The following is a 26,168-nucleotide window of genomic DNA, read 5'->3' on the forward strand; positions in this document are numbered from 1 at the left end:
AACTTTTGGAGAAAGAAGTTGAATCAGTATTTCAGCTTTAAGAGGGTATTTTAACACAAACATCAGTCCTTCTACTTAAGTATGTTTGACACTTTGTTTACACCTAAATTAACTTTACTGTTAACCAGTTTTCATGTTTCTGTAATCCACCAGTGTGCTCATGCTTTTTTAAGTGAAAACATATTTTTAATGATCAAATATAATTATGTTTGTTATTTGTGGATTTTAAATGTCCTTGACAGAGACAGATGATGATCATTATCCTGCACTGTGGTCTCAGGTTTGGTCGAGCTAGCACAAAGAATGGCTATGTTGAACTTCCTCCTGGGATCTACACTAAGAAGTGAGTCCAACATTAGCAGGGTCTCTTTCCTTTATCTGATTCACTTTAGCATTCACAGTCACGTGAAGCTTGTTATTAACTCGATAAGTCAACCCAGGGTTTCAGCTGAGCGCTCACATGAAACACATGGTGTTGGCAGCATCTGATCAATCATATTCATGGAGACGTGTATCAGCAACAGAGCAGCTGAGTTTGCAGAAGGAAGTCAAACTAAACCACAGGAACAATATGAGGAGATTACACACATAATAAAATACTAGCAGTAACACAGCTGCTGCAGACAAATCAGTCGTGTGATCGTGTGTGAGAGGAGAAGGACTGTAAAGGAGTTTGGTGTTAAAAGCTCTGTATGAATGTGGGAGACTTTGAAGGGCTTTAAAAAGGCCAATATAAAATAAAAGGCAGCAAAATTGCTGAGTGTGAAAGTCACCAGACTTATCAGAGCTCTGTGATTAAGACCTGTAAGAACACCTGTTTGTACTTGTTGGCATTATATCAAACACACACGTATATTAAGCCTTTGTTTGAACTCTGGTTGAATTTGTTACTTTCAGACTGTGAAACATCACAGAGGCTGCAGCTGCAGATCTTTTATTCACCTGGAAATTTACTTTAAATGTTAGATGGAAAATGTATTGCTCAGTTTAACCAAAGTAAGAACAAGAATCCATAAACCTTCATAAAGACAAACATCTCCCAGAACATTGAGCTGCTGAAGTGTCACTGAAGGGACAAACTATTTGTCCTCCTCCATCCAGCAACACCTGAAACACCTGAGTGGAAGCTCCTCCCTACACTGTGTTTGAAGCAAAGCACAAAGGAGACACCTGCTGGAGCAGCTGGAGTCCTACAGACACTCAGCCTCTTCACTACACAAACACCTCCTACAACATCCACTCTTTCCACTCTGACTGCTGTGTTTGTGGAAACACTCCAACACACACCGCTTCACATACCAACATAGAAATGTGTGAAAAAGAGCTGAGCTGATATTAAACATGAGGATTTATTCAAAAATACAGAGTCAGGAACAACATCTAGACACACATTACCTCTCAGCAGCAGAAGAACATCCTTTAAAGTTTATAAAAGCATCCTTCGACTCGTTGCTCTTTATCGAAACACAGCTGGGTTCAGGTCCAGGAGATTCTGGCCTCTTATTGATCCTAAGAGAAAAACAATAAATGTAACAGCTTCATGAGACAGGAAGGAAAAACTGGAAATATTAAATTAAAGACATGATGAACAATCTCATAAAAATAATGTACTTACTCTTTGTCACATAACAGTCTTTTGTTAAAGTTTACAATAACACCCTTGCTTAGTCTTTGCTCTGTACTGCAGTACTTGCACTGGTTTCACTGGACAAGTCTGCATGTGAATCTACAACTGATCTGACATTGTGGCACAAACACAGTAAACAAACACTACGAGCACCTTGTTTCATGTGCAGTGGCTTTCTTCTCATTCTGTTACTGAACACTGTATGAAAAGCCTCTCACTGCCAGCATCCTTCCAGCCCCACGACAACAAGACCAACTCACATCTTCACAACACCAAGAATTTTTCTCCTTTTCTTTGGAGAAACTGAGAAGCCAATAGGATTGTAGCTCAAACTTGCCCACAGTCCTGCTTCATCACTGCTCACTCCTACCTGTGTTGGTGCTGAGTGGACAGTCATAGCCTGCTGCTAGCATGAATGCTAAACGTACTGCTGTGGATGATCAGCAGAAAAACATGTGGTCAGTTTGACTGTTTGCTGTATTTAAAGTCTTTTTCTCAGTTCGTCTGTATTCAAAGTGCATTCGGGGCTTTAGCTGACAGCTCTTTGTGCTAACAAACTAAACTCTCTTAGTTTAAGCCAACAGACCAAACACAAAGCCTGCTGCTGCCTCCATGGGTTAGCTTGTGTGACTGGTGTTTACACCAATGAAATCTAAATCACACTACAGGGAGTGCAGAATTATTAGGCAAATGAGTATTTTGTCCACATCATCCTCTTCATGCATGTTGTCTTACTCCAAGCTGTATAGGCTCGAAAGCCTACTACCAATTAAGCATATTAGGCGATGTGCATCTCTGTAATGAGAAGGGGTGTGGTCTAATGACATCAACACCCTATATCAGGTGTGCATAATTATTAGGCAACGTCCTTTCCTTTGGCAAAATGGGTCAAAAGAAGGACTTGACAGGCTCAGAAAAGTCAAAAATAGTGAGACAACTTGCAGAGGGATGCAGCAGTCTCAAAATTGCAAAGCTTCTGAAGCGTGATCATCGAACAATCAAGCGTTTCATTCAAAATAGTCAACAGGGTCGCAAGAAGCGTGTGGAAAAACCAAGGTGCAAAATAACTGCCCATGAACTGAGAAAAGTCAAGCGTGCAGCTGCCAAGATGCCACTTGCCACCAGTTTGGCCATATTTCAGAGCTGCAACATCACTGGAGTGCCCAAAAGCACAAGGTGTGCAATACTCAGAGACATGGCCAAGGTAAGAAAGGCTGAAAGACGACCACCACTGAACAAGACACACAAGCTGAAACGTCAAGACTGGGCCAAGAAATATCTCAAGACTGGTTTTTCTAAGGTTTTATGGACTGATGAAATGAGAGTGAGTCTTGATGGGCCAGATGGATGGGCCCGTGGCTGGATTGGTAAAGGGCAGAGAGCTCCAGTCCGACTCAGACGCCAGCAAGGTGGAGGTGGAGTACTGGTTTGGGCTGGTATCATCAAAGATGAGCTTGTGGGGCCTTTTCGGGTTGAGGATGGAGTCAAGCTCAACTCCCAGTCCTACTGCCAGTTTCTGGAAGACACCTTCTTCAAGCAGTGGTACAGGAAGAAGTCTGCATCCTTCAAGAAAAACATGATTTTCATGCAGGACAATGCTCCATCACACGCGTCCAAGTACTCCACAGCGTGGCTGGCAAGAAAGGGTATAAAAGAAGAAAAACTAATGACATGGCCTCCTTGTTCACCTGATCTGAACCCCATTGAGAACCTGTGGTCCATCATCAAATGTGAGATTTACAAGGAGGGAAAACAGTACACCTCTCTGAACAGTGTCTGGGAGGCTGTGGTTGCTGCTGCACGCAATGTTGATGGTGAACAGATCAAAACACTGACAGAATCCATGGATGGCAGGCTTTTGAGTGTCCTTGCAAAGAAAGGTGGCTATATTGGTCGCTGATTTGTTTTTGTTTTGTTTTTGAATGTCAGAAATGTATATTTGTGAATGTGGAGATGTTATATTGGTTTCACTGGTAAAAATAAATAATTGAAATGGGTATATATTTGTTTTTTGTTAAGTTGCCTAATAATTATGCACAGTAATAGTCACCTGCACACACAGATATCCCCCTAAAATAACTAAAACTAAAAACAAACTAAAAACTACTTCCAAAAACATTCAGCTTTGACATTAATGAGTTTTTTGGGTTCATTGAGAACATGGTTGTTGTTCAATAATAACATTATTCCTCAAAAATACAACTTGCCTAATAATTCTGCACTCCCTGTAATGTGTCCTCCAAGGTGTTTGGTGGGAGCACTGAGTGAAACATAAGAGCTCTGGTAAAATAACAAACAGGGCTGTGAGAGCAACTGAAGTGATAAAAATACTGTTTAAAGATAAAAAACACTTTGATGTTCTCTCGTCACCTAACAAAGTCCAAACCCTGTGAACTATTTTAGCTTTAATAACTGTGGATTCAGGTATCCTGAACCCATCTTTGGACATTTGTAATTAAATATTTTAAAACTCCATCAGAGACTCCTGATGTGGCTGTTTGGAGAAGGAAAAGAGGGACAAAGTGCAGCGTCGAGCTGAGGCTTCATTCACTGCAAACCTACAGTTATGTTTCCTTATTTCTGCTGTTTGCATGTTCACAGCTGAAATAAAGCTGCCTCTTTGACTTCATCCTGTTGTGTTTGGGTCCAATCCTGCCTGCCACACAGCGCTACAGGACAAAGTCTAATATTTTTATCTTTTTAATGAATCTTTGGTCATATTTATCCAGGAAAACACAAACATGTAAAGGAGTCATCACAGGTCTCTGACCTCGTTGGTCCAGGTTCACCACTGAAGTTTAGAGGATGACCTTTGGACCAGTCACTCCTCATCGACGGACAGCTGGATCCTGCAGACTGTGACCTCTGACCTCTGCAGACACAAACATGTTTTATTCAATGATCAATTCTCTGATAAAGTGATTGAAGCAGCTGTGATCACACAGACTGCAGATAATGCAGCTGTTTCCTGTCAGTAACAGTCCTCTTAGATTAGAGTTCAGCTTTTTACAGGAAAACAAATGTCCCTGAATGCAACAGTGAGACACAGTCTGCCTGTGTGGCTGTGATAGCTGCCGTTAGGAGCGCTCATGTGTTTGCAGTTAGACGAGGAGATGTTACCATCATGGACACGTTAACAAATCCTGCAGCATCACGTGGCACAAACACTTTGTGTTCCTGTCATCTGCAAGCAACAGGAAGTTCATTAATAAAGGCGGGATGGAGACGCGACTGTGATGGTTCTCCTTCATCCAGCTGTTACACACATCTGGGCTCACACGACGAGCCTTTGTCTAATACAGCAGCTGCTCTCTGAACACTTTTCTGAAGAGGAGCTGCACAAACCTTTGTTTGCTTTCTAGAGCAGCGTATCAAAGTCAAACTACCCACTGCTAGCAGCTGTTTCTATCATAGTTTAGGATCCAGATGTGTGAGGTCTAAATTTACACCTCTGATTAAAATACATAGTTAAAAACAGCCAATTGAGTCCAAATGTGTCTTAAACCAGATAAACTGACAGTTACAGCTGAGCCTGTGTGTCCTTGGAGACACTGCTCTGCTACAGAGATGCATTTTAGAAACCAGGAAACATCAAAATCATTTAAATCAGAGAGTTCATGTTCCTAACAGCTCACCTCTCTGCAGCAGAGACTTTGAAATGAATGATGACATCTTTAGACACGTCACTCTTACAGGACACAGAGCTGGGTGGAGGTCCAGGCTGGTTCCTGTGAATAATGATGGAGCAGTGATGTGAGTGCTGAGCTGTGACATGGAGAAGAGTCATGGACAGTTAGAGATGGTCATCTCACCTCTGAGCTTTGGTCTGGCTCTCATGTTCCCCACACAGAGTGCTTTTAGAGGGAGGGACTCCCTCCTCTCTGTCCTCACACTGATCCATGCTGCTCAATTCACATCAGCTCACACACACTTTCTACCTTCACCTGCAGAGGAAACACAAATCATTCATGTGCACATAAACCAAAATCCTCCTTTCCATCATGTGCGCTGTCCAAATATCAGCTGAATGCAGTCAGACAGCAGTGTGAGGCACAGGAAGCTGCCATCAGCTGCTCTACTTCTACTATCAGTCCACTAGATGGAGCCATGAAGCACACGTGATGCATTCACTGACACACACTGATTCACTGTGACTGGAAGTTTAAGTACATTAAGCCTCCACTCATCTACATTGTGCTTACAACCCACTGCCCCCCATCTCCCACCCCCATCAACCTCCTGGGGCCAGGAATGACTGGAACTGAATTGGAAACGGGCGTAATCAAACATAAATCTGTTATTCTTATCCAACCTGTCTGCCTGGACACAGTTTGCTGACCGATCATGGAGCCTGTGATTCGCTTGGACAACAACTTCATGAATGTGGAAATGAAACTGAGTGTCAGCTGAGTGTCGAGCAGAAGAGGAATCAGAGAAAAGTGACAGAGCTGCTGACTTTACAAAGAAAACTAAAACCATGTTGAAGAGATTAAACAGATAATACAATCTAACAACAACACAGCTGCTGCTGCAGACAAAACACATGTATGAGTGTGTGACAGGAAAAGCACTGAACAGAAGTTTACTATTAAAAATGCAGCATGTTGTAAAAAGTTTGGTCAGTGAGACTGAAAAATGGCTGCATGAGTTACTATTGTGAACAAACCCCTATAAGAACCCTGATATTACCTGAATAAGATCACATCCTGATACGTAGTGCAGACCTTGGTAAGAGATACGGTCCAACTGGAATATAAACCTTTGGTGTGTTTAATCCAGTCAGTCTCTGAGTAACTCCACTCCTCTGCTTTCTGTTGGAAGAGACAAAAGTTTGTAGCACGATCCTTTTCCTCAGATGCCTGTGTTGGATTTATATTACATCTAAGATAAAAAAGAATTCACAAAGTCTGCTCTGTCCTCCTGTCCTCCCTGCAGTCTCTGTGAGCTCCGCAGAGTGATTATAAAGACCCGGAGCTCAGAGTTTCTCCAACACCGTGGTCAAGTGTGAGCCACGCCTGCCACCCGTTATCTGCCAAACTTGAGCTTCAACGCTAAGTTTTACAGTAGTGCTGCTTCTTATCCCTTTTTGCTGATCACACACATAACAACACACATGGTTTTCAGGAAGTTAACAGAAATAAAGCCACAGTGTCATTTGTTTTTCACTCAAGTTGTCTTTTCTTCTTAATTTTTCTGGTAATGCTTCTTCATTCATGATTCATTCAAATCTAAAATAACTTCAAAAAATGTAAAATATTTCTGAAAATCATCTCTTATAGTTGAAATTCAGTTCTCATTTGGCTCAGCTGCTCTTTCATGCATCCATAGTTTCACCTCAAACTGCTGCTTGAGACGAGAAATTAAAGAACAACTCTGTTCAAACGGAGAAACTTTGAAGGAACTCAATAATGTCATTTAAATGGTTTCAGGTAGGTGTATGAAGGTTCTGTATTCAATCATATATGATAGTTGACATGAAATTCTGAATTCATCTTCTTGGACACCCACACTGCATAATTCTGTAGAAATGAAATTAGTCATTTCTAATCAATTTCAACATCAAATATCATAACATTGCATCAAAATGCGTAAAAATGATTCTTGATAGCTGACCTTAAAGTCTCTGTGCATTCTTCCTCTGGGTTACCTTCTCTATATATTTGCAGTTTAACCACCAAAAGCTGCAAGGTTTCAGAGAAATAAAAGGAACGTTCTACTCAAATTTAATTAGATCAATTTAATAAACAATAGAAAAAAAACTTTGACAGTCATAAAATTCTAACAGTCATAAAATTCTTAACAAACTCCTCTTCTGTCTGTAGCTCAGGAGTTAGAGCAGGGGCCCGTTCTTCGTACGTCACTTACTACATCCAAGACCAAATCATCGCGCTAACCGTGAGCTCACTAATCCGGTTCTCCGAACACACCTGCTGTTGACGATTAGTACAGCTGGATGAAATAATGTGAGATCGCTGGGTGGCTTAACAGGGGCTACGCATCGATAGTAGAAACATTGATCGGCAACCCTTTGATTGGTCGGCGAAAATGTCGAAGGAGCGCGCTCGGTATTTTTCGGCAGCAGAGCAAGAACTCTTGAGTGAGGGATTTCAGGAGTTTCAGAGTTTAATCAGAACGCAAGGGAACACTGCAAAGGCTGCAAAAGCAAGGAGAGAGGGCTGGCAGAAAGTTGCTGACAAATTAAACTCGTAAGTAATTTCATATCACACTATATTACCCAATATTATATTACATTATATTATATTATAATATGTTATATTATATCCCCTTTCACATTAGAGCCACAACAGGACCCACTAGAACATGGGAACAAGTAAAAGTGAAATATAAGAATATTCTACAGAATGGTAATATTTATCACTTATATTGCTTGTCGTCTCTTGGAAAGAGACCCTGAAATACTCTGTTTGTTTGTTTATAACAGCAACCAAGAAAAGGGCAGAGCAAAAAAAGACAGGTGGTGGTCCTGCACCCCCTCGAATCAGAATCAGAATCAGAATCAGAATGGGTTTATTGCCAGATGTTGAGGTTTACAACATTAGGAATTTGCTGCGGTGCTTCAGTGCAAACAATAAGAATTAAAGTGCTATGTAGAAAGAAAGATATGTGCATGAGATATACATGAGATATATACATGAGAATAAGAATTATGAGTGCTACGTAGAAAGATATATACATGAGTGCAGGTGGTGATCAGTGCCAGACATGAAATGATGCAGTGACACAGCGTAGGGTCATATGTTAGTGGCGGGGACAGTCATGTGGTTATTGTTCATGTGTCCAACAGCAGAGGGGAAGAAACTGTTCTTGTGGCGAGAGGTTCTGGTGCGAATGGACCGGAGCCTCCTGCCTGAGGGGAGCAGGTCAAACAGACTGTGTCCAGGGTGAGAAGGGTCAGCTGAGATCCGGGCTGCACGCCGCAGTGTCCTGGAGGTGTACAGGTCCTGCAGAGATGGGAGTCTGCAGCCAATCACCTTCTCAGCAGAGCGCACAACACGCTGCAGTCTCTGTTTGTCCCTGATAGTGGCTCCAGCGTACCACACGGTGATGGAGGAGGTGAGGATGGACTCGATGATTGCAGTGTAGAATTGCATCATCGTCCGTGTTGGCAGGTTGAATTTCTTCAGCTGCCTCAGGAAGTACATCCTCTGCTGGGCTTTCTTGATGACGGAGGTGATGGTGGGCTCCCACTTCAGGTCCTGGGTGATGGTGGTACCCAGGAAGCGGAATGAGTCCACAGAGGTGATGGGGGTGTCAGTCAGGATGATGGGGGGGAGTGGGGCTGTGTGCTTCCTGAAGTCCACAATAATCTCCACTGTCTTCTGGGCATTCAGCACTAGGTTGTTGTGGCTGCACCAGGACACCAGACGTTCAACCTCCCTCCTGTAGGCAGACTCGTCCCCGTCAGAGATGAGCCCAATGACGGTGGTGTCATCTGCGAACTTGATTAGCTTGACAGACTGGTGGGTGGAGGTGCAGCAGTTGGTGTACAGGGAGAAGAGCAGAGGAGAAAGAACACAGCCCTGAGGGGAGCCGGTGCTGATGGTCCGGGAGTCCGAGACATTCTTCCCCAGCCTCACGTGCTGCTTCCTGTCCGTCAGGAAGTCAGTGATCCACCGGCAGATGGGATCAGGCACATTCATCTGGGAAAGCTTGCCTTGGAGTGAATAATACCCTCACGGGAAAATCGATATCTCTCTATGAGCACACTGCCGCACTGAGCTAAAGGATCCTGTCTATCCCGCAATATACACTGAATTCTGAGGACTCTCCTTATCAATCTTGCACCTTCCGCAATGGGTGGCTCGCGTATACGGACAGGACATGGCTGCGACAGGCTTCCCAAATCCACCTTCGCTTTTATAGCCGTGGTCTCCCATCTTGATTACACGAAGTAATTTACAATTACTACTCTGAAATATGAATTACATCTGTAATAATCACATACATGTAATAGAATGTTAATAGTACATTTCCCTTTTTTAGGAAATGACCTGTATGTATCTGTGTGACATCAATAAAAGGATCAAGTGCTGCATTATCTTTAGTTACATTGATGTTATTTATTTATGGTGAAACAGTGGTGAAATATCGCTGTTGCTTTCGTATAAATGAAGCGGACATACCTGCGTGGCCGTGATCTAATCCTGTTTACATAAAGTAAACCTGCTCCCGAGCAGGTTTACGCTTACGGCTCTGTTGCTACGACAGCAAGTCCCGGATGAGCTTCGGGGAACCGAACGATCCAAGATCACGCAAAATCGTCAACAATCAAATTCAGCTAACTTACTTAGCGAGGTACGAAGAACAGGCCCCTGGTCACGAAGTAACTGGAAGGTTGGTTGTTTGATACGAGATACTAACCCCAAGATAGAAAACTCTTCTGCACAGGAAAAGTCCTTGAATGAGTCATTTGTATGAAGCACTTTGAATGCTCAGAGTAGAAAAGCACCATATCAGAACCAGCCTCACCCACTTGTGATGGGTGGGTGGCTGTGGCTCAGGTGGTAGAGCAGATCAGCTGCTTGGTTGGTGGCTCGAACCTTGGCTTCCCCAGCCTGCATGCCAAATATCCTTGGGCAAGATACTAACCCCAAGTTGCCCTCTGATGATTAGTTTGCACTTGTGTTTAGAAGTGCTTGTGTGAATGAGGCCTGTTGTATAGAGCACTTTGAAAACTCCAGGAGAGTAGAAAAGCACTATATAAGAATCAGTCCATTTACTACATGTCCGCAAAGTTTCATCTCCAACCACTGCAATATTATTTGTTAGGATCGCTGTTCTCTCCGGGTACTCCGGCTTCCTCCCACCGTCCAAAGACATGCAGCTTGTGGGGATATTTAGTTGGATAATCCAAATTGCCACTAGGTGTGAATGTGTGAGTGAATGTGAGTGCGAATCGTTGTCTATCCCTGTGTGTTGGCCCTGCGACAGACTGGCGACCTGTCCAGGGTGTGCCCCGCCTCTCGCCCTATGACAGCTGGGATAGGCTCCAGCGCCCCCGCGACCCTGAAAAGGAGAAGCGGAAGCTGATGGAGGATCGCTGTTTTTTTCCTCAGGGTTTTGTGATGCCTTTTTGTTTTTGAGAGTCTTTTGTGTTTTAGTTTGGCTCTTTGTATATAAGGATGGTTAATAGTTTGCTTTAGGATTTACTATATCCCATGTACCCTGTTTTCATATTGTAGTTTGTCTTCTTGGTTTTGTAACACTAAATATCTGCTTTTGTGATCCCTTTCTGTACTTCAGTTATGTCCCTTTGTCTGTCTTGTCTCTCTGTTTGTCTGTCATTGTCTGATTTCCCCATCTGTCATGTTTCCCATTCACTTATATTTTCCTTTCTGTTTTCTACATGTCTGCGTATGTCTCTGTGTATCATTTCCTCTTTTTTATCGTCTCATGTCTTGTGAACTTAGCTTTGAGTTTTACTTCCCCCATTTGGTTAATGATTTGTTCCCATCAGTGTCTCAGTCTCGTCTGCATTTATCTAGCTCATGTTCCCCTGTCCAGTCTGTTCTCCTCTATGTAATTTAAGCCTTGTTCTCCATGTTTTCCTGTTTTATTGTTTTAACTGTTGCTTCCTGTGACTATTGTAGTTTTCTCCTGCATCATGTCTCTCACCCGTTGCCTCTCGTCTCATTATCCAGTGTGTATTTATTGTCCTCGTCTTCTTGTGTACATTGTGCTTTCCTTGCTCTGTGTTCCCATGGTTTTGGGGGCGGTGGTGTGGGATTGATTAAGGAAATGGCTGAGTTAATAGGAATGACCAAAATGAGAAAAATAAATCGATCTTCAATAAGAGAAAGGATTATTCTAAGAAGGAATATTTTTGATGGATCAGAATTATATAATGAAATATGAACAAAATCTTTTGTTAATCATTGTTTATTAACTGAACCTTGTTGAATTTGAGTAGAACTGTTTTTTAATTTGGCAGAAACACGGCAGCAGTTTGAAATGAAACTATCCAGGCTGTAGAGTAGACGAGCAAAATCAAGAATCCACTGAGATTTTCATGACAATAACTAAGAAGGATTTCTTAAATGAATTGTTGATACGCTGTTATGATAATCCACTGAGCTTATTGAATTTGGGGAGAAATGTCCTTTAATGTGCAATCACACAGTGGGCTGAGATGAAACTGCACACAGTGTGGGTGTCCCAGAAGAGAAATCAGTTAAAAATTTAGTGTCAGCTAGTAAGCAAGAATTTAAAAAATATTTTTATAATATCAAATTTGTTCTGTTATATAAAACTGTAATTTATACTAGTCAGGTGGATCATCAACAATCATCAATCAGTGCAGTACCAGCAAAATTCAGACAGACACACAAACACACACATGCACAATTTTACTGTCTTAACACAGTATCATAAATCTAATTAGAATATGCTATAGTCCTTTAAATACCAATTTAAATATATTTCAAAAATATATTACAGCTTTTTTCAGTCTGTTGAACAAAAATCCCCAAAGAAGAAGAAGCACTACCATAAAACTTTGTGTAAAAGTGCAAGAAAGTTTAAGAGGCTTACAAATGACGGCTCACATAACTGCGGTGTTACAAGTCAACCTCGTTCATATCTGTCATCATGAACAATGCTATGGTTTGTGCTGGAGCGAAGCTGCACACAGCTGATATTATCAGAAAAAAATACATACTGATTCGATTACCTTCACACGCAGATTCACACAAAGATGACCAGCTGCATCAGCGAAGTTTAGAGAACAGACAGTGAAACTTAAAAAAGGAAACAGACAGATTTGTGGGAATGCTGGGGCTGGGGAACATCAGTAATTAGAAACACAAAATGTTTCTAAGCATTTGTAAATGTTTGTTGGAGGGTTTAGAGGAGCTGAATCATTTTGAGTGAAAGTTAAAGTCAAACACACTCTTAGTGTTTTTAAATCATGCTTTTTATTTGTTCTTGTTTCTAATGTCTCTGTAAAGCACTTTGAATCACCTTGTTGTTGAATTGTGCTATACAAATAAACTTGCCTTGCCTTGCCTTGCCTAGTAGAGAGAGACTGTGTCTGCAGATCAAACAGGTCTCACTGTGATGTCCCTTTAGTCAGACTCTGTCTCTGCTACATTAATGACTGAAAGTTGTCACGTTCTTATTTAGTTAATACTCTTTAAACCAGGTGTACACTTTTAGTTTAATACATTATAGATTCTCTGATGAAGAAATACGGTATATATATGTAACCTGATGAAGTGGTATCTAAAATGTTTTTATGTTTGACATACCAAGACTGTTTCACACTGCAGGAGTTGCAGATGATAAAACAAAGACTGTAAAGCGAAGCAGTTTGTTTGCTGTTTATCACTGCCTGTCCATTAGTCAAATTAATATTACTTTTATCAAAAATAATTTCCCGTCTGTATTTGGTCTTCCTCCATAGTCGCCATAGTCACATCATTGTGTTTTGTTGATGTTTCCCCTCCTTGTGATTCATTCAGTGTCCCCATGTCGGTCCCTGTGTGTCGAGCCGTGTCTCTTAGTTTGTGTCCTGTTTTATTTGGACAGTCTCGTGTCCTGTGTTCAGTGTGTTCAGTTTTGCTTTCTCCTGTCTCATCACATCTAATTTGTCCCTGCTGTGTCCTCATGTGTTTCCACTTCCCTTATCATCCCTCTGTGTATATATTGTGTGACTTTCCTTTTGTTCATTGTCCCTACATTGTTTAGTTTCACTTTAGCCATGGCATCATTATGTTCATTTCAGTCAGCTGTTCCCCCGTGTGTTTCCACTTCCCCTGATCACCTCCTGTCTGTATTTAAGTCCTCTGTCTTTCTTTATTCAGTGTCAGGTCGTCTGCGTTGCCTCCCTTCAGGTCTTATCACAGTTGATTCAAAGTTATCACAGTTTTGTCACAGTCAGTTAGTTTTCCTAGTTTGGTTTCAGTTTAGTTTTTGCCACTGCTCATGATGCTTTCATTTTGTATTCACGTTTATAGCCTAAATAAACAGCTTGCCTTTTTTTTTCAAAACTTAGTTCTGCCTCCTTCCCTGTCTGCACTTGGGTCCACTTCATCATAACACTGGTGTACCCCACCATGACAGTTATGTCCAAGTTTTCCATGTTCCCAGTGTTTAGTTTCCCCACTTTAGTCTTGGTTAGTTTTCCTTTAGTTTGCTCCTGCCTTTTGTTTTGTTTTGCTCACCAGCCTTGAATAAACGGTTCGCTTTTGGTTAAACTTTTGTTTCCACGCGTCTGCTTCTGGGTCCACACTTCAACCTCCACATAGTCCACAGCCCACACTGTGGTTGGGGTCAGGTCACAGAGTTTTGGACTTTAACTGGCATTTTATGCAAGGTTTCATTATTTTCCTGGAATTTACTTCCCATGTTTTGCTGGCTGTGTGTTATGACTCTGGAAATTATTCTAAAAAATATTAATTTGTGATTGTTTCATGACCAGATCCTACAGACTCTTTACAGTCATTATGGGATGGTTTTACAGGTGGGGGACACTGATATTTTTCCTCCTCATACCAGTGTCACTACTGGTATGAGAAGAGACCAGTAACCTGTACTTGTATCTGACAAAACAATCAGAAACAGATTTTATAAGGGTGGCCTGAGGGCCTGATGTCCTCTAGCAGGCCCTGTACTCACTGACTGGAACCATGCATGATTGACATTTGCCATAGAATACCAGAATTATCAGGCCACCACTGGCAGACTGTGTTTTTCACCCTGAACACATATGACAGATATGAAAGGGTCCAGAGAAGTTGTAACATCGTTCTGCGTGGCCAGTTTGATAGTGGGCCAGTAATGACCCAAGAGGCATATCAGTGGAGGGAGGCACAGACATCTATGGGCTGGCAGCATCACCCTGACTGCAATTAGGCATCAGGATGAAGTTTCTGGACCTCTGGACTGATTACCAAACTCTACGCTGGTGCAGTGGTTGCTCCTCCTGCTGCAAGACAATGACACCAAACACACCTCCAGGCTGTGTGAGGGCTGTTTGACCAAGAAGTAGCGTGATGGAGTGCTGACCAGATGGTCTGGCCTCCACAGTCACCTGACCTAAACCCAGTGGAGATGGTTTGGGTTGAGATGGAGCTCAGAGTGAAGGCAAAGGACCAACAAGTGCTCAGCATCTCTGGGAACTCCTTCAAGACTGTTGGAAACCATTTCAGGTGATGACCTCATGAAGCTCATGGAGAGAACGCCAAGAGTGAGCAAAGCAGGAATCAAAGCAAACATTAAATTTTAGTAAGCTCTTTGGGATCCACTAAGGTTTTTGAAATTCCGTCATATTTTGTTTGAGATATCTTTTTTCTCTGCTGATCAAACTGGAGAGTCTCACTGTAATGTGCCGGCGAGTCACACTCAAATTTACTTTTAGTTTGGAAACTGAACAGACTTTCAGTAAAAATAATGATTCAGCAATGTACAATGTTGGGAACTAATACATTTATAACTATTTTCTAAAGGATCATTTAATGCCACTACAGGCAAGCTAAAGTCTAGCTATCATTTCATAATTCCCACAGCAAAAGTAAGGTGACAGGTGACCACAATGTGGCAACAAGACTGAATTAAGACTGGAAACCTGCACCATCATCTCATCCATCCTCTCAGTTTGGAAAGTAGACCTACACCATTGTCTCAAAGGTATACTCTTCTGTTGGATAATTTGTTGGTTTGTTAAAAACCGACAGAGGAAGCTGTACAAACACATCACATGTCAGTTTTCAGCAGAAGTGTAGGAGAGGACAAAATGTAAGCGCTGAGAACTTCAGAATCTGAGATTTGTCCAGCTTTATAGAGGAACAGATCAAATTTATTTTGTTTATATCATGTTCAGTCTTTCAAAATTAGAAAAGGCAGAATTTGTGCTGTTCAAACACACTGATTCCACAAAAAGACAAAAATGTGAAATTGCCTAGCTAACAGTTACAGAGTGTTACGAGTTCAAAATTGGGGATGGAGACAAGAGAAAAAACCACAATAACAACACTGGTCCGGCCGGGTTGAGTCAAACGATGATTTTAATGATCACACGCGTGGGAGATGGACACAGTCAGTTATGCCTGAGATAGAGAGATGATTATAACAGAGTAAAGATAGCATTAAAATGTTGGTGACAGAAGTAATGCTAAAATCTCAACAAGCCAAAGTTACATACATGCTAAAGAGAAAGATCAAACAGTACTGAAATGAAGAAGTGGGCATTACGGGGCTTCCCCAGTGAAATAACTGAACTTGGAGCACAAAATAATAAATAACATACCAGTAATGCGCGGAGGGAAGGCTTCTGAGAAAATGTATAAGTTCACAGGGAATTTCTACAATAGCACGAGTTAGATGTGGGCAGATTGATGCAGTTATCAATAGTATTGATACCAATGCTGGTATTGTTACTGGAGATATACTACTGCAATAGGATTGGTACTTTGTTTCTGTCCTGTAAGTTCAGTATGTACCTCAGTGAATTCTGTTATGTAGTTGTTGTTGTTTTTTTAAATGAAACATAAAACACGGACTATGAAAGCCTCTTATTTTGTTTGTGCAGCTCTAACAACAGTGATACAAGCACAGCAGACTGTGCTGGCTGCAGTGGGAGAAGATGCTGAATTCAGCTGTCAGCTCTCGGAGACTAAATACATCCTTCAGGTCACATGACAGAAAATCTTACAAGATGTGGAGACAAATGTTGACACCTACAGCTTTACTGAATTTTCAAAATGCAGAAAAAAATGATTGAGTTTGCTGATTAAAACACTGATGAAACTCTGCACTGGGAAGTTTTTGTACTTTACTTGGTACAGTTGATCATTCTAACATGCCTTGGAATGTCCCACAAGGAAGGGAGATTCTTCCTTCCTTCGGGGACATTTGAGTTTTCAATAATTTGGCTATTGTACGACGTTGTTTCAATACGTGGTACAATAGCCAGTGGGGACACAGAGACGTGCACCATGTCAGACTGTGGGATTCTGTGTTTGTTTTTTCTTTTTATGGCCTTTTCAAAAGGTAAGTTTTATTCCGTATTGTTGTTTTTGTTTTTTAAAGTTATTTATTGTGACAAGAGAAAAAAAAAAGAAAACAAGAACCTTCACTCGTAATAATTAAAAATTGATCCTAAAATGTGAGAACTTTTCTCTGAAGTGACAAAGAGATTGTCTTTAGACAGAATTAGAGGGAGATACAATTACTGAAGAGTTTAGATTTTGTTTGAATGAGTGACAAAACGTTTCTCCCACTGAACACTCAGCCTAATAAAAAAGAACAAAATCAACTTTCTGTGTCATGAGTTGTTCATCATTCAGATTAATGAGACTGTTTTGAGAGCTGTGTGAAAACAGCTTTAGACTGTTTTGTTAAAGGTTGCCCCATGCCTATTCATATTACGATGAAAGCAATAGATAAACCACATGTTTGTGTGTTATGTATGTATGGTTGGTAAATTAACAAAAATTGGGTTGTATGTGGCCTACAATGTAAAAGACATTTCACAACCCCAATGTAGTTAAAAACAAGAAGGCACTCATTTCCATTAGACAGAGACGGAGTTCAGGTCATAAGTAGTTTACTGACAATTATTTAACATTTGAAATGAAAAGATCCGTCAGTCCATTCACATATATACTGTTCAGAGAAGGAATGTAGTTTAGAGCAAAGTGTAGTAGTGTGAAGTGGCTAAACACACTCACCAATTGTTCTAAAATAAACAATTTATCAAAACATTAACAGTCTTTCACACATACATACGGTTTATACACTATTTTAAAAAGAAGGGGTTGAAGACCTGATTGATTACAAAAAGTCTATTAAAATGTTCTGGGTAACCACAGAAATCTTAGTCAGTTATGTCTGAGAGAGAATGTTTATGACAGAAGTAATGCCAAAATCTCAACAAGCCAAAGTTACATACATGCTAAAGAGAAAGATCAAACTGTGCTGAAATTAGGAAGTGGGCAATATAGGGCTTCCCCAGTGAAATAACTGATCTGAAATAACTGAGGCACAAATTAATAAATGACATACTAGTAATCCACAGAAGGGGAGGCCTCTGGGAAAATGTAGAAAATCAATGGGAATTTCTACAGTAGCACGAGTTACCAGTCAATACCAGTCCTGGTATTGGTTATGTTGAAGTGATGGGTTTTATAATTCATTTTTGGTCCACTGAAGGGATTGTTTTGTAACCCCAATATTGATATTTTGTAAATAAAAAATATGACCTCAATTAAACCTTTAAATTCCCTGCACTTGTCATAGATATCTACATGATGTCCAACAAATATACATCAAGTCCAAGGTTCTAATGTTGAACGCCATATTGATGTCCAGCTTAAATCATGGTTGGACCTCCAAATTGTTGAAAAAGTTCAAATGCAGTACAGACCTCCAGAATTGGTCATGGACCAACAGAACCAATATAGACACGATCTGTACATCTATCTGACTTTCTTTGTTTAGTTGGTAGCTAACTGAATTGTCTTACTTTTTTTTTATAGATGAAAGAAAATGTCCCTGAAACATACAGTATGAAACAATGAGTGTCAGGTTTATATTTATAGTCTACATCACATTTAAGTGGTACCCATATGTCAATTTGTTTGAGCCTAAAACACAGACTACTCCATGACCCGAATGATTGTTTAATCCTTCCCATCAATACCTCTCAGTTCCACATCTCTAACTCATGTTATTCTCCATGCAGCTCTAACAGCAGTGGTCCAAACACAGCAGACTGTGCTGGCAGCAGTGGGAGAAGATGCTGAATTCAGCTGTCAGCTCTTGGACACTAAAGACGTCCTTCAGGTCACATGGCAGAAAATCTCACGTGATGTGGAGACAAATGTTGCCACCTACAGCAAGTACTATGGTCAGAGAGTGAATGATGGCTTTAACGATAAAGTCAAGTTTAAATACACTGGACTACAGAACTGCTCCATAGTCATCAGGAATGTGACGGAGCAGGATGAAGGATGCTATCACTGTCTGTTTAACACTTATCCTGAAGGCTCCTTCACTGGTAGAACCTGCTTCCAAGTCTATGGTAAGAACTTTTGCATTAATGTGTTTAAATGTGCTAGAAACTGATTTCCTTTCAACAACATATTCCTTGCAATATCTCCTGATCCTTCACAGAGCTGCATGTTGATGTCAGAGAGTCAAACTCTGCTGAAGAGTGGGTTGTTTCCTGTTCAGCCACTGGTCGACCTGCTCCCACTGTAACACTCTCACAACAACACCTCAGCTTCTCACAGTACAACACTGTCAGTGTGTCCAACACCAACGCTACATTCACTGTCACCACTACAGCTGTGCTCTCAGGTTCACGTAAACACAGCACACAGGTGGGATGTGCAGCACGAGTGCTCTCTGCTCCTCACAGAGAGGTGATGGAGACGATTCCTGAGGTCCAAAAAACATCTGTTGGTGGTGAGAAACTCTTTCTGTATATCACACACTAGACTAGAGACGGATGATACTTGGGTAAATTTGACTGGGATCTAATGACAATGACTTCAGTACTTCATGAGTGATGTATTATTGTTGGTCAGCGTCACGTTTTTCTGTTTTTTTCACAGATTTTCCCTCAATCACTGTAATAGCTGCAGCAGTGCTGGTGTTGGGTTTGTCTTTTTCTGTTGCTCCACTATGCTGCTTGAAGAAAAGTTACCTTTTCACTTTCTAGTATGTCGTTTTGTAATGTGTCTTATCTTATTAACATGATAGTGATTTATTGATTCTAACCCTAAATCTATCCAGTAATGTCTGCACATATTTTCAGTACTGATTTTAAAGTGTTTTAATCCTTCTGTCACTCAGGGAACCCAATAAGGATTCAAATACTTCAAAAGTCAACCAATGACATTGATGTGTAAGACTATTTAATAATTATTTATTGTTTATATTTCATTTATTCATTCATTCTTTGCACTGTGATTTAACCCATCTTTGTGTAAAGCAGGGGTGTCAAACTCCAGGCCTTGAGAGCCAGCGTCCTGAAGCTTTTAAATGTATCTCTGCTGCAACACACCTGAATAAAATTATTAGGTCATTAGCATGACTCTACCCTACTCAAGTAAATTTAAATAAATGTAAGTACATACCACCAGGTAGCTCCACTCGTACCCAGTGTAACGGGAAGTGAGAGGGTTAGGTTTTGGCGCTTTGAATGTTCAGTTGTGTGATGCAGCGATTAACGTTTGAGTAAAATATTGGGCTCCCTCGTGTCTTCCCTACATTCCTCCACAATGTCCGTTTTTGCAAAAATGTACTTCTAGAAGTACTTTTATTGCACGATGTTCATTCACTCATGAGCTGCTGCAACATGAATCAAATGGCTGAACTGCCACCTTGGCGTGCAGTCAAGTTCTACAGTCTGCTAATGATCTAATAATAAGTATTAATATTCCTCACTCACCTTACTAAATGTTTGTGAACACAGCCAGAAACATTTGCATCACAAACACAGACTAGTGTTTATTAGCAGAAGCTTTTGGGTGGTTGCTCTCAAACCTGTGTACAAGTTGAAGCATTAATGGTCCCTTCACTGATTTCCAGGTATCCAATGTCAGGGCTAACAGATGGATTCAGACGCAGGCAAGCAAAGGGTTGACAATTTATTAACACAGAAGGGAAACCACAGTGATGTGTATATACAGTGAATGGGGCAGGGCTTCAGGGCTCCAGGGGAAGGAATCCACACTCGCTCTCCACTCGGCCCAAACTCCGCCACTCCTCTTCTTACGCACACTCGCTTCTCCACAGCCACTCTCGCTCCAATTTCCACTTATGTTGACACACACAGGGATCACAGGTCAGGGTCCGCCACCAGTTCCGGGGAGATCTAAACACAAAGAGTCCAATTAAATCAATACGCCACACAACACTGAGAGAGGTTGTCTTAGGAGAGCTGAGAGCACGAACACGGGAGGTTCAACACTCCAGTGCCGAATACTCCGTGCCGCAGCGTTAAATAGGCAAGGGGGACGCCGCCTGATCAGCAACAGGTGTAGAAATCACCGCAGATACGTGGGCCAAGGGTGAGAGCCCACAATGAGCTCCACCCAGGGAAGCAGGAGAGAAAACAAAACAAACCTGTGGCCAACATGAGCGAGCCGGAGAGGCACAGGGACCATGACAGCCAATACCAAGTGCACAAGTTCACCCCAGATGGTTCCTCTTCTCTGTAACTTGGAGGATGTGGAGTAGGCTGTATTTTAATCAAAGACATATCAATCAATCAATCAATCAATCAATCAATCAATCAATCAATCAATCAATCAATCAATCAATCAATAACCATGTCTAAAAACAACACAGGTTGACCAAAGTGCTGTACACAGTAAAAGGAAAAGTAAAAAGTAGAAACAAATACACACAATGAACAAAACAAAAAATAATCCCAAATTTCGTTTTTTTTCCTGAAGGGGTCAAACACTTTTATGCAAGAATGACAGCGAGGTGAAAAACCTTCACCCGCAAGAAAACTCGAGCTGTGACTCATAGTACGAACACACACCTCACAGTAACACACTTTGTTTAATGTGAACTTTTTGCCAAGCTAGCTAATCCTGACCAACACACCAGACACAGAAGATAAAGGAACGATGTTTTACTGTTAGAGACAGAAAGGTTCAAACATTTTGGCAGAGGGCTAAAAGGGGCTAAAATTACCCAAAAAGAAATTCCATTTGACCAAAAACACTTAATTTTTAAAACATTAAGTATATAGTTATGAATAATGAACAAATAATTAACAAACTGGGGTTTATAAATCGTGTAACACATCCTTATGGTAAGAAATTTTACCTTAATGCGTTACATGTGTTAGAAGTCAATGTATCTTTAACAATATACTCCTTATTTTATATCTCCTGATCCTTCACAGAGCTGCATGAACCTGTTGTTGATGTCAGAGAGTCAAACTCTGCTGAAGAGTGGGTTGTTTCCTGTTCAGCCACTGGTCGACCTGCTCCCACTGTAACACTCTCACAACAACACCTCAGCTTCTCACAGTACAACACTGTCAGTGTGTCCAACACCAACGCTACATTCACTGTCACCACTACAGCTGTGCTCTCAGGGTCACGTAAACACAGCACACAGGTGGGATGTGCAGCACGAGTGCTCTCTGCTCCTCACAGAGAGGTGATGGAGACGATTCCTGAGGTCCAGCAGACGTCAGATTATCAGTGATGGTGAGAAACTGAGATGCAATAACAATGCATTGTGCTAGTATGCATTTTCTCTTTGATCAATAATTGATGTATTCATTTTGATCAGTGTCACATTTTTCCTGCTTTTTCAAGTTTCCTCCTGGATCATTGTATTAGCTGCAGCATTGGTGATGATGGTGTTTGTCAGTGTTGCTGCTCTGCAGTAGGCTACTCTTTAAAGAAAAAGACCAGATAACTTTCATTTTTCATTTCTTGTCATTTTTTTCTACACCAAAATCTATCCAATAATATCTGCATAACATTTTCTACTTGTGATTTAGTTATTAATTCTTTGCTTCATGATTCAATCGGTCTTTGTCTAGTATTAAATTTTATGTTTCCCATTTAATCCCACTGGCTTTAAAGTGTTTCACCAGATTTTTACGAAGTATTTCCAGTCTTTTGTTGTCTCTGTCCCAAATGTTCTGAAATGTGTTGCATGTATTAAAAGAAGTTGGACCAAAAAATGTACTATGTACTTATAAACTTACATTTATGAAAGCTGAACAAACACTGATGTACTTGACTTTTGTAACAGTGAAAAGGCGATCTGTTTTTATTGATAAATATATATGTTTGCATTACTGTTATTTAGATTGCCATGTTAGAACGTAGCAAACAACATAGTTTGTTCCTCTATGGTTTCTTTATTTTTACAAATCTAAATGTTTTTGGTCAAAAGATTAATAATTTCATATTGAGGTCAGATGGTCAGCAGTTTTGATGTTTTTGCAGAGATTTAATTTTTTTGCAAAATAGCACAAGTAAACATTAAAAGTAGTTCCTAAATCAAGGCATTTATTATTAAGGCGGCCATTATTATGGCCCTGTGTGGAAAAAGTGATTGCCCCCTAAACCTAATAACTGGTTGGGCCACCCTGAGTAGAAACATCTGCAATAAAGCGTTTGGGATAACTGGCAATGAGTCCTTTACGGGGTGCTGGAAGAATTTCTGCCCACTCATCTTTGCAAAATTGTTGTAATTCAGCCACACTGGAGGGGTTTTGAGTATGAACCACCTTTCCAAGGTCACAGCACCTCAATCAGATTCACGTATGAACTTTGGCTAAGCCATTCCAAAGTCTTTCTTTTGTTTTACTTAAGCTGCTTAGAGGTGGACTTGTTGGTGTGCTTTGGATCAAGTGCACTTCAGCTTGTGGTCGTGAACAGATGGCCAGACATTCTCCTTCAGGATCCCAGAAACTGGATTCTGTTCATCTTGACGTTGCATCTCCAGACTGAGAGATCTCAATTACTTTGTTTCTTATTTGCTTCTGAATTTCCTTGGATTGCGCCATGATGTGTAGTTTTTGAGGATCTTTTGGTCTACTCTACTTTGTCAGACAGGTCCTGTTTAAGTGATTGATTCAGCACAGGTTTGGCAGTAATCGGGCCTGGCTATGACTATGGAAAAATTGTATATTTTCTATTGATAAATGCAAATATTTTATGTCTGTTATGTGCATTGCCGTGTGGAGAATATAAGGAAAACAATTGTGTGGTTTACATTGTTTCTTCCTCTTAGATTTCTTGATTTTTTTTTAAAATTGCAATAACTTTATGTTAATTTCAGTGCACTTTCACATTTCTTTAAATTCAAACTACAGTCCTGTGAATAACTAGAAACACTTCTAGCAGCACAAATGTGAGGTAATTGTTTTCTGCTTGACTTTATCAGTCTCTCATATTGTTGTGGAGGAATGTTGGCCCACTCTTCATTACAACGTTGCTTCAGTTCTTTGAGCTTTGTGGGCATTTATTTAAGCACAGCTCTCTGAATGTCCCAGGTTGAGGTCTGGACTTTGCTTTTCAGCTATTCTGCTGTAGATTTGCTGCTGTGTTTGGGATCATTGTTCGACTGCAAGACCTAAACTTTACCTATTAAACAGTTAACTCTGTATTTTACACTTTATGTGAATATTGTTGCAGATTTCAATTATTAATGTTTTTATAACTTTGTTCTTTCTTATATTTAATATTATACAATATTTATACTTCATGTCTCTGTCTTCTTTTGAACACTCCAGCACAGCATCACTATAACTTTGTCCTCACTGACAATAAAGCTGTTTTATACATTTCATTGCAAATGTTTCAAGCAATTTGTAGCTGTATCTTAAGATATTTTGTTAATAATATAGTATTTTATATTGTTTTTTTCCCCATATTTGAGAAATATTTAACATGTAAAAGTCTGTTTATGTACAATTTGGTGATATTAGCCCTGATTATTGGAGGAACTTGTACATGAAGCAGATTTCTGAGACTTCAGATTTGAAGGTTGTTGTCATATAATCTAAATGATGGCAGATTAACGTTCCCTACCTCTGTCCTACAACCACAGGACTCCTTTGCATTCGACTGATAGAAATTTCAAGCTCAGTGTTAATGAAGATTTCAAAGGCCTTAGTGCAGGGGTAGGGAACGTCTAAAACCTGCAGGGACACCGGCCCTCGAGGCCTGGAGTTCCCTACCGCTGCCTTAGTGTGAAAGGAATGAAGCTGTAGCGCCTCCCAGTGGTTGAAAAGAGGTACACAAGAGGTTTTGCAACCTGCTGTTTAATGAAGGTAATCAGCTGGGACAAAGGTACATTATGAGAATAATATCTCTGACAAACCTCTACCTCAATTAAAAGATGCATTTTGATTTACATGAATGCATTTCATCTTCTCTGCAAAGGCTACACAACCTTCTTTGCCATTTGAGTGTGTCCAGTCCAGCTGAAACCAGCTCATTACTGATGGCATGAAAACGATCTGTGAGGTAACATTTTTACTGTCATTCATTCCTGTTGAAAACTTGTCACGTGTTTGCTTAGGTTCTTCTCAATAATCCTCCCATATCCTGTGTAAAAACTACCCGAGCTTAAAGTATACAGACTGCCGGGAGGGGCGAGACGGGAATTTTCATTGCATATATATATATATTAAAATACAGATAGCAGCAGCCACGAAAACATAGGCAAGAGAGAGCATAGCAGTGTCGTAGATGTAGCCAAATAAGACAGATAAATTAAGATGGAAAATCCCCAAAACAAAACCCAATCTTTAGTGTGGGAGCATTTCCATGTCATTTCCAAAGGTGTAATTATTTTCAGCGACTGCAAACTGAACACAAACTTTTCATAACTGAGTTTGTTTCTTCAGTTGTATTTTGGTAATGCTGTTGTACAGCAGGGAAGCAAACACAAGTGCTAACGCTAACAACATCCAATCAGGATTTATTGGTTAGATCAAAGCTAACAGCTGCATTACATGTGAGCACTACACATGTTATTTAACATATATAACGTATAAGATTTTTACATCTTTCTCTTTCCCTCGAGAAGAACTGCTAAAACTGTAGAAATAACATTACAGAAAAGCAGGACATGCTCAAGCAAAACATTATAGAAAGTCTGTCACGGTTCTGGGTCAGTTTGACCCAGTATTTTGAGTTGTCATGTTTTTGCAGGTTTAGTTTAGTTCCATGTGTCATTTTCTGTCTCTCTCTCTATGTCGAGTCTGCGTCTTAGTGTGATGGTTTCTTGTTCCTGTTTTATTGTGAAGGTCTGCGTCTCATGTGAGTGTGTTCAGTTTGACCTCTGTCTCGTCTTGGTGATTATTCCCAGCTGTGTCCACCACCTGTGTGTAATTCTCCTGTGTTTCTCTGTGTATTTAAGTCGTGTCCTCTGTCATTGTAGTTGCTGGTCTGTCTGTGTATCCACCATGTCTCACCCGTGTGTTCTCCCTGCTGTCCATCTCCTCTGCTCGTTCTTGTCCAGGTTTGTGCTCTGTAGTTTAGTTGTTTCCAGTCTAGTTTAGTTTGTGCTCCATTTGCTGTTTGTCCATATTTATTTTTGTGTTCAATAAACCACCTTCACTTCTCCACTACTGCCTGCGATTGGGTCCTCATTTATTATTTTCACACGGCTCTCCTCACCCGCCGTGACAGTACGGACCAGCCAGATATGGATCCAGCGGCAGTCACCCCACCTAGGGAGCTTCAGGAGGCCGTTATCGACTCTGCTTCTAAATTGATTTACCAGCTGTTAGAGCATGAGGGAGAAGTGTCTCTTTACACTGTGGAAGCCAGCCTACAACACCTTATTTCCAGTTACCCCTGGTTATTGGACTCACTGCGTCCGCTCGTACAGAATTTTGTTCTTCACGAGCTTCACCTACACCCCCCCGCCGCTACCGCTCGCCTGCTCATGCAGTGATATCATCAGTGACAAGTCAGGTGATAGAGGCTAATGCAAAATGGTGTTTCAGTGAGGCACAATTTATTATGACAATACATTTTTTTTAAATACTCAGTATGAATTAAACAGGTTAAAGGTCAATGCT

The 26,168-nt window shown here is 40.7% G+C and overlaps 2 protein-coding genes across 2 annotated transcripts in view; one reads left to right on the forward strand and one right to left on the reverse strand.

Annotated features, from left to right (window-relative positions):
- The window catches only part of LOC146577727 (protein NLRC3-like), a 620,451-nt gene that overhangs the window by 33,060 nt on the left and 561,223 nt on the right, over window positions 1–26,168 (reverse strand). The window lies entirely within an intron of this gene.
- LOC146577728 (OX-2 membrane glycoprotein-like) lies at window positions 16,505–21,820 on the forward strand. Its single transcript, XM_085249581.1, has 3 exons — window positions 16,505–16,636; window positions 18,330–18,668; window positions 21,513–21,820. The coding sequence occupies exons 1-3, from the start codon at window positions 16,582–16,584 to the stop codon at window positions 21,818–21,820; spliced, it is 702 nt and encodes a 233-aa protein (XP_085105707.1). The 5' UTR covers window positions 16,505–16,581.

Source organism: Mchenga conophoros, linkage group LG3 (assembly GCF_057382185.1).
Source record: "Mchenga conophoros isolate Kocher_MC1m ecotype Shallow Benthic linkage group LG3, M_conophoros_male_GT1.1, whole genome shotgun sequence".
NCBI lineage: Eukaryota > Metazoa > Chordata > Actinopteri > Cichliformes > Cichlidae > Mchenga > Mchenga conophoros.

Excerpts from the sequence above, each read along its gene's own strand:
- LOC146577728 (XM_085249581.1), top strand. The coding sequence starts at position 16,582 with ATGTCAGACTGTGGGATTCTGTGTTTGTTTTTTCTTTTTATGGCCTTT. Across the intron at positions 16,637-18,329 it reads TTTTATGGCCTTTTCAAAAG|CTCTAACAGCAGTGGTCCAA; the intron begins GTAAGTTTTATT and ends TTCTCCATGCAG. Across the intron at positions 18,669-21,512 it reads AACCTGCTTCCAAGTCTATG|AGCTGCATGAACCTGTTGTT; the intron begins GTAAGAACTTTT and ends GATCCTTCACAG.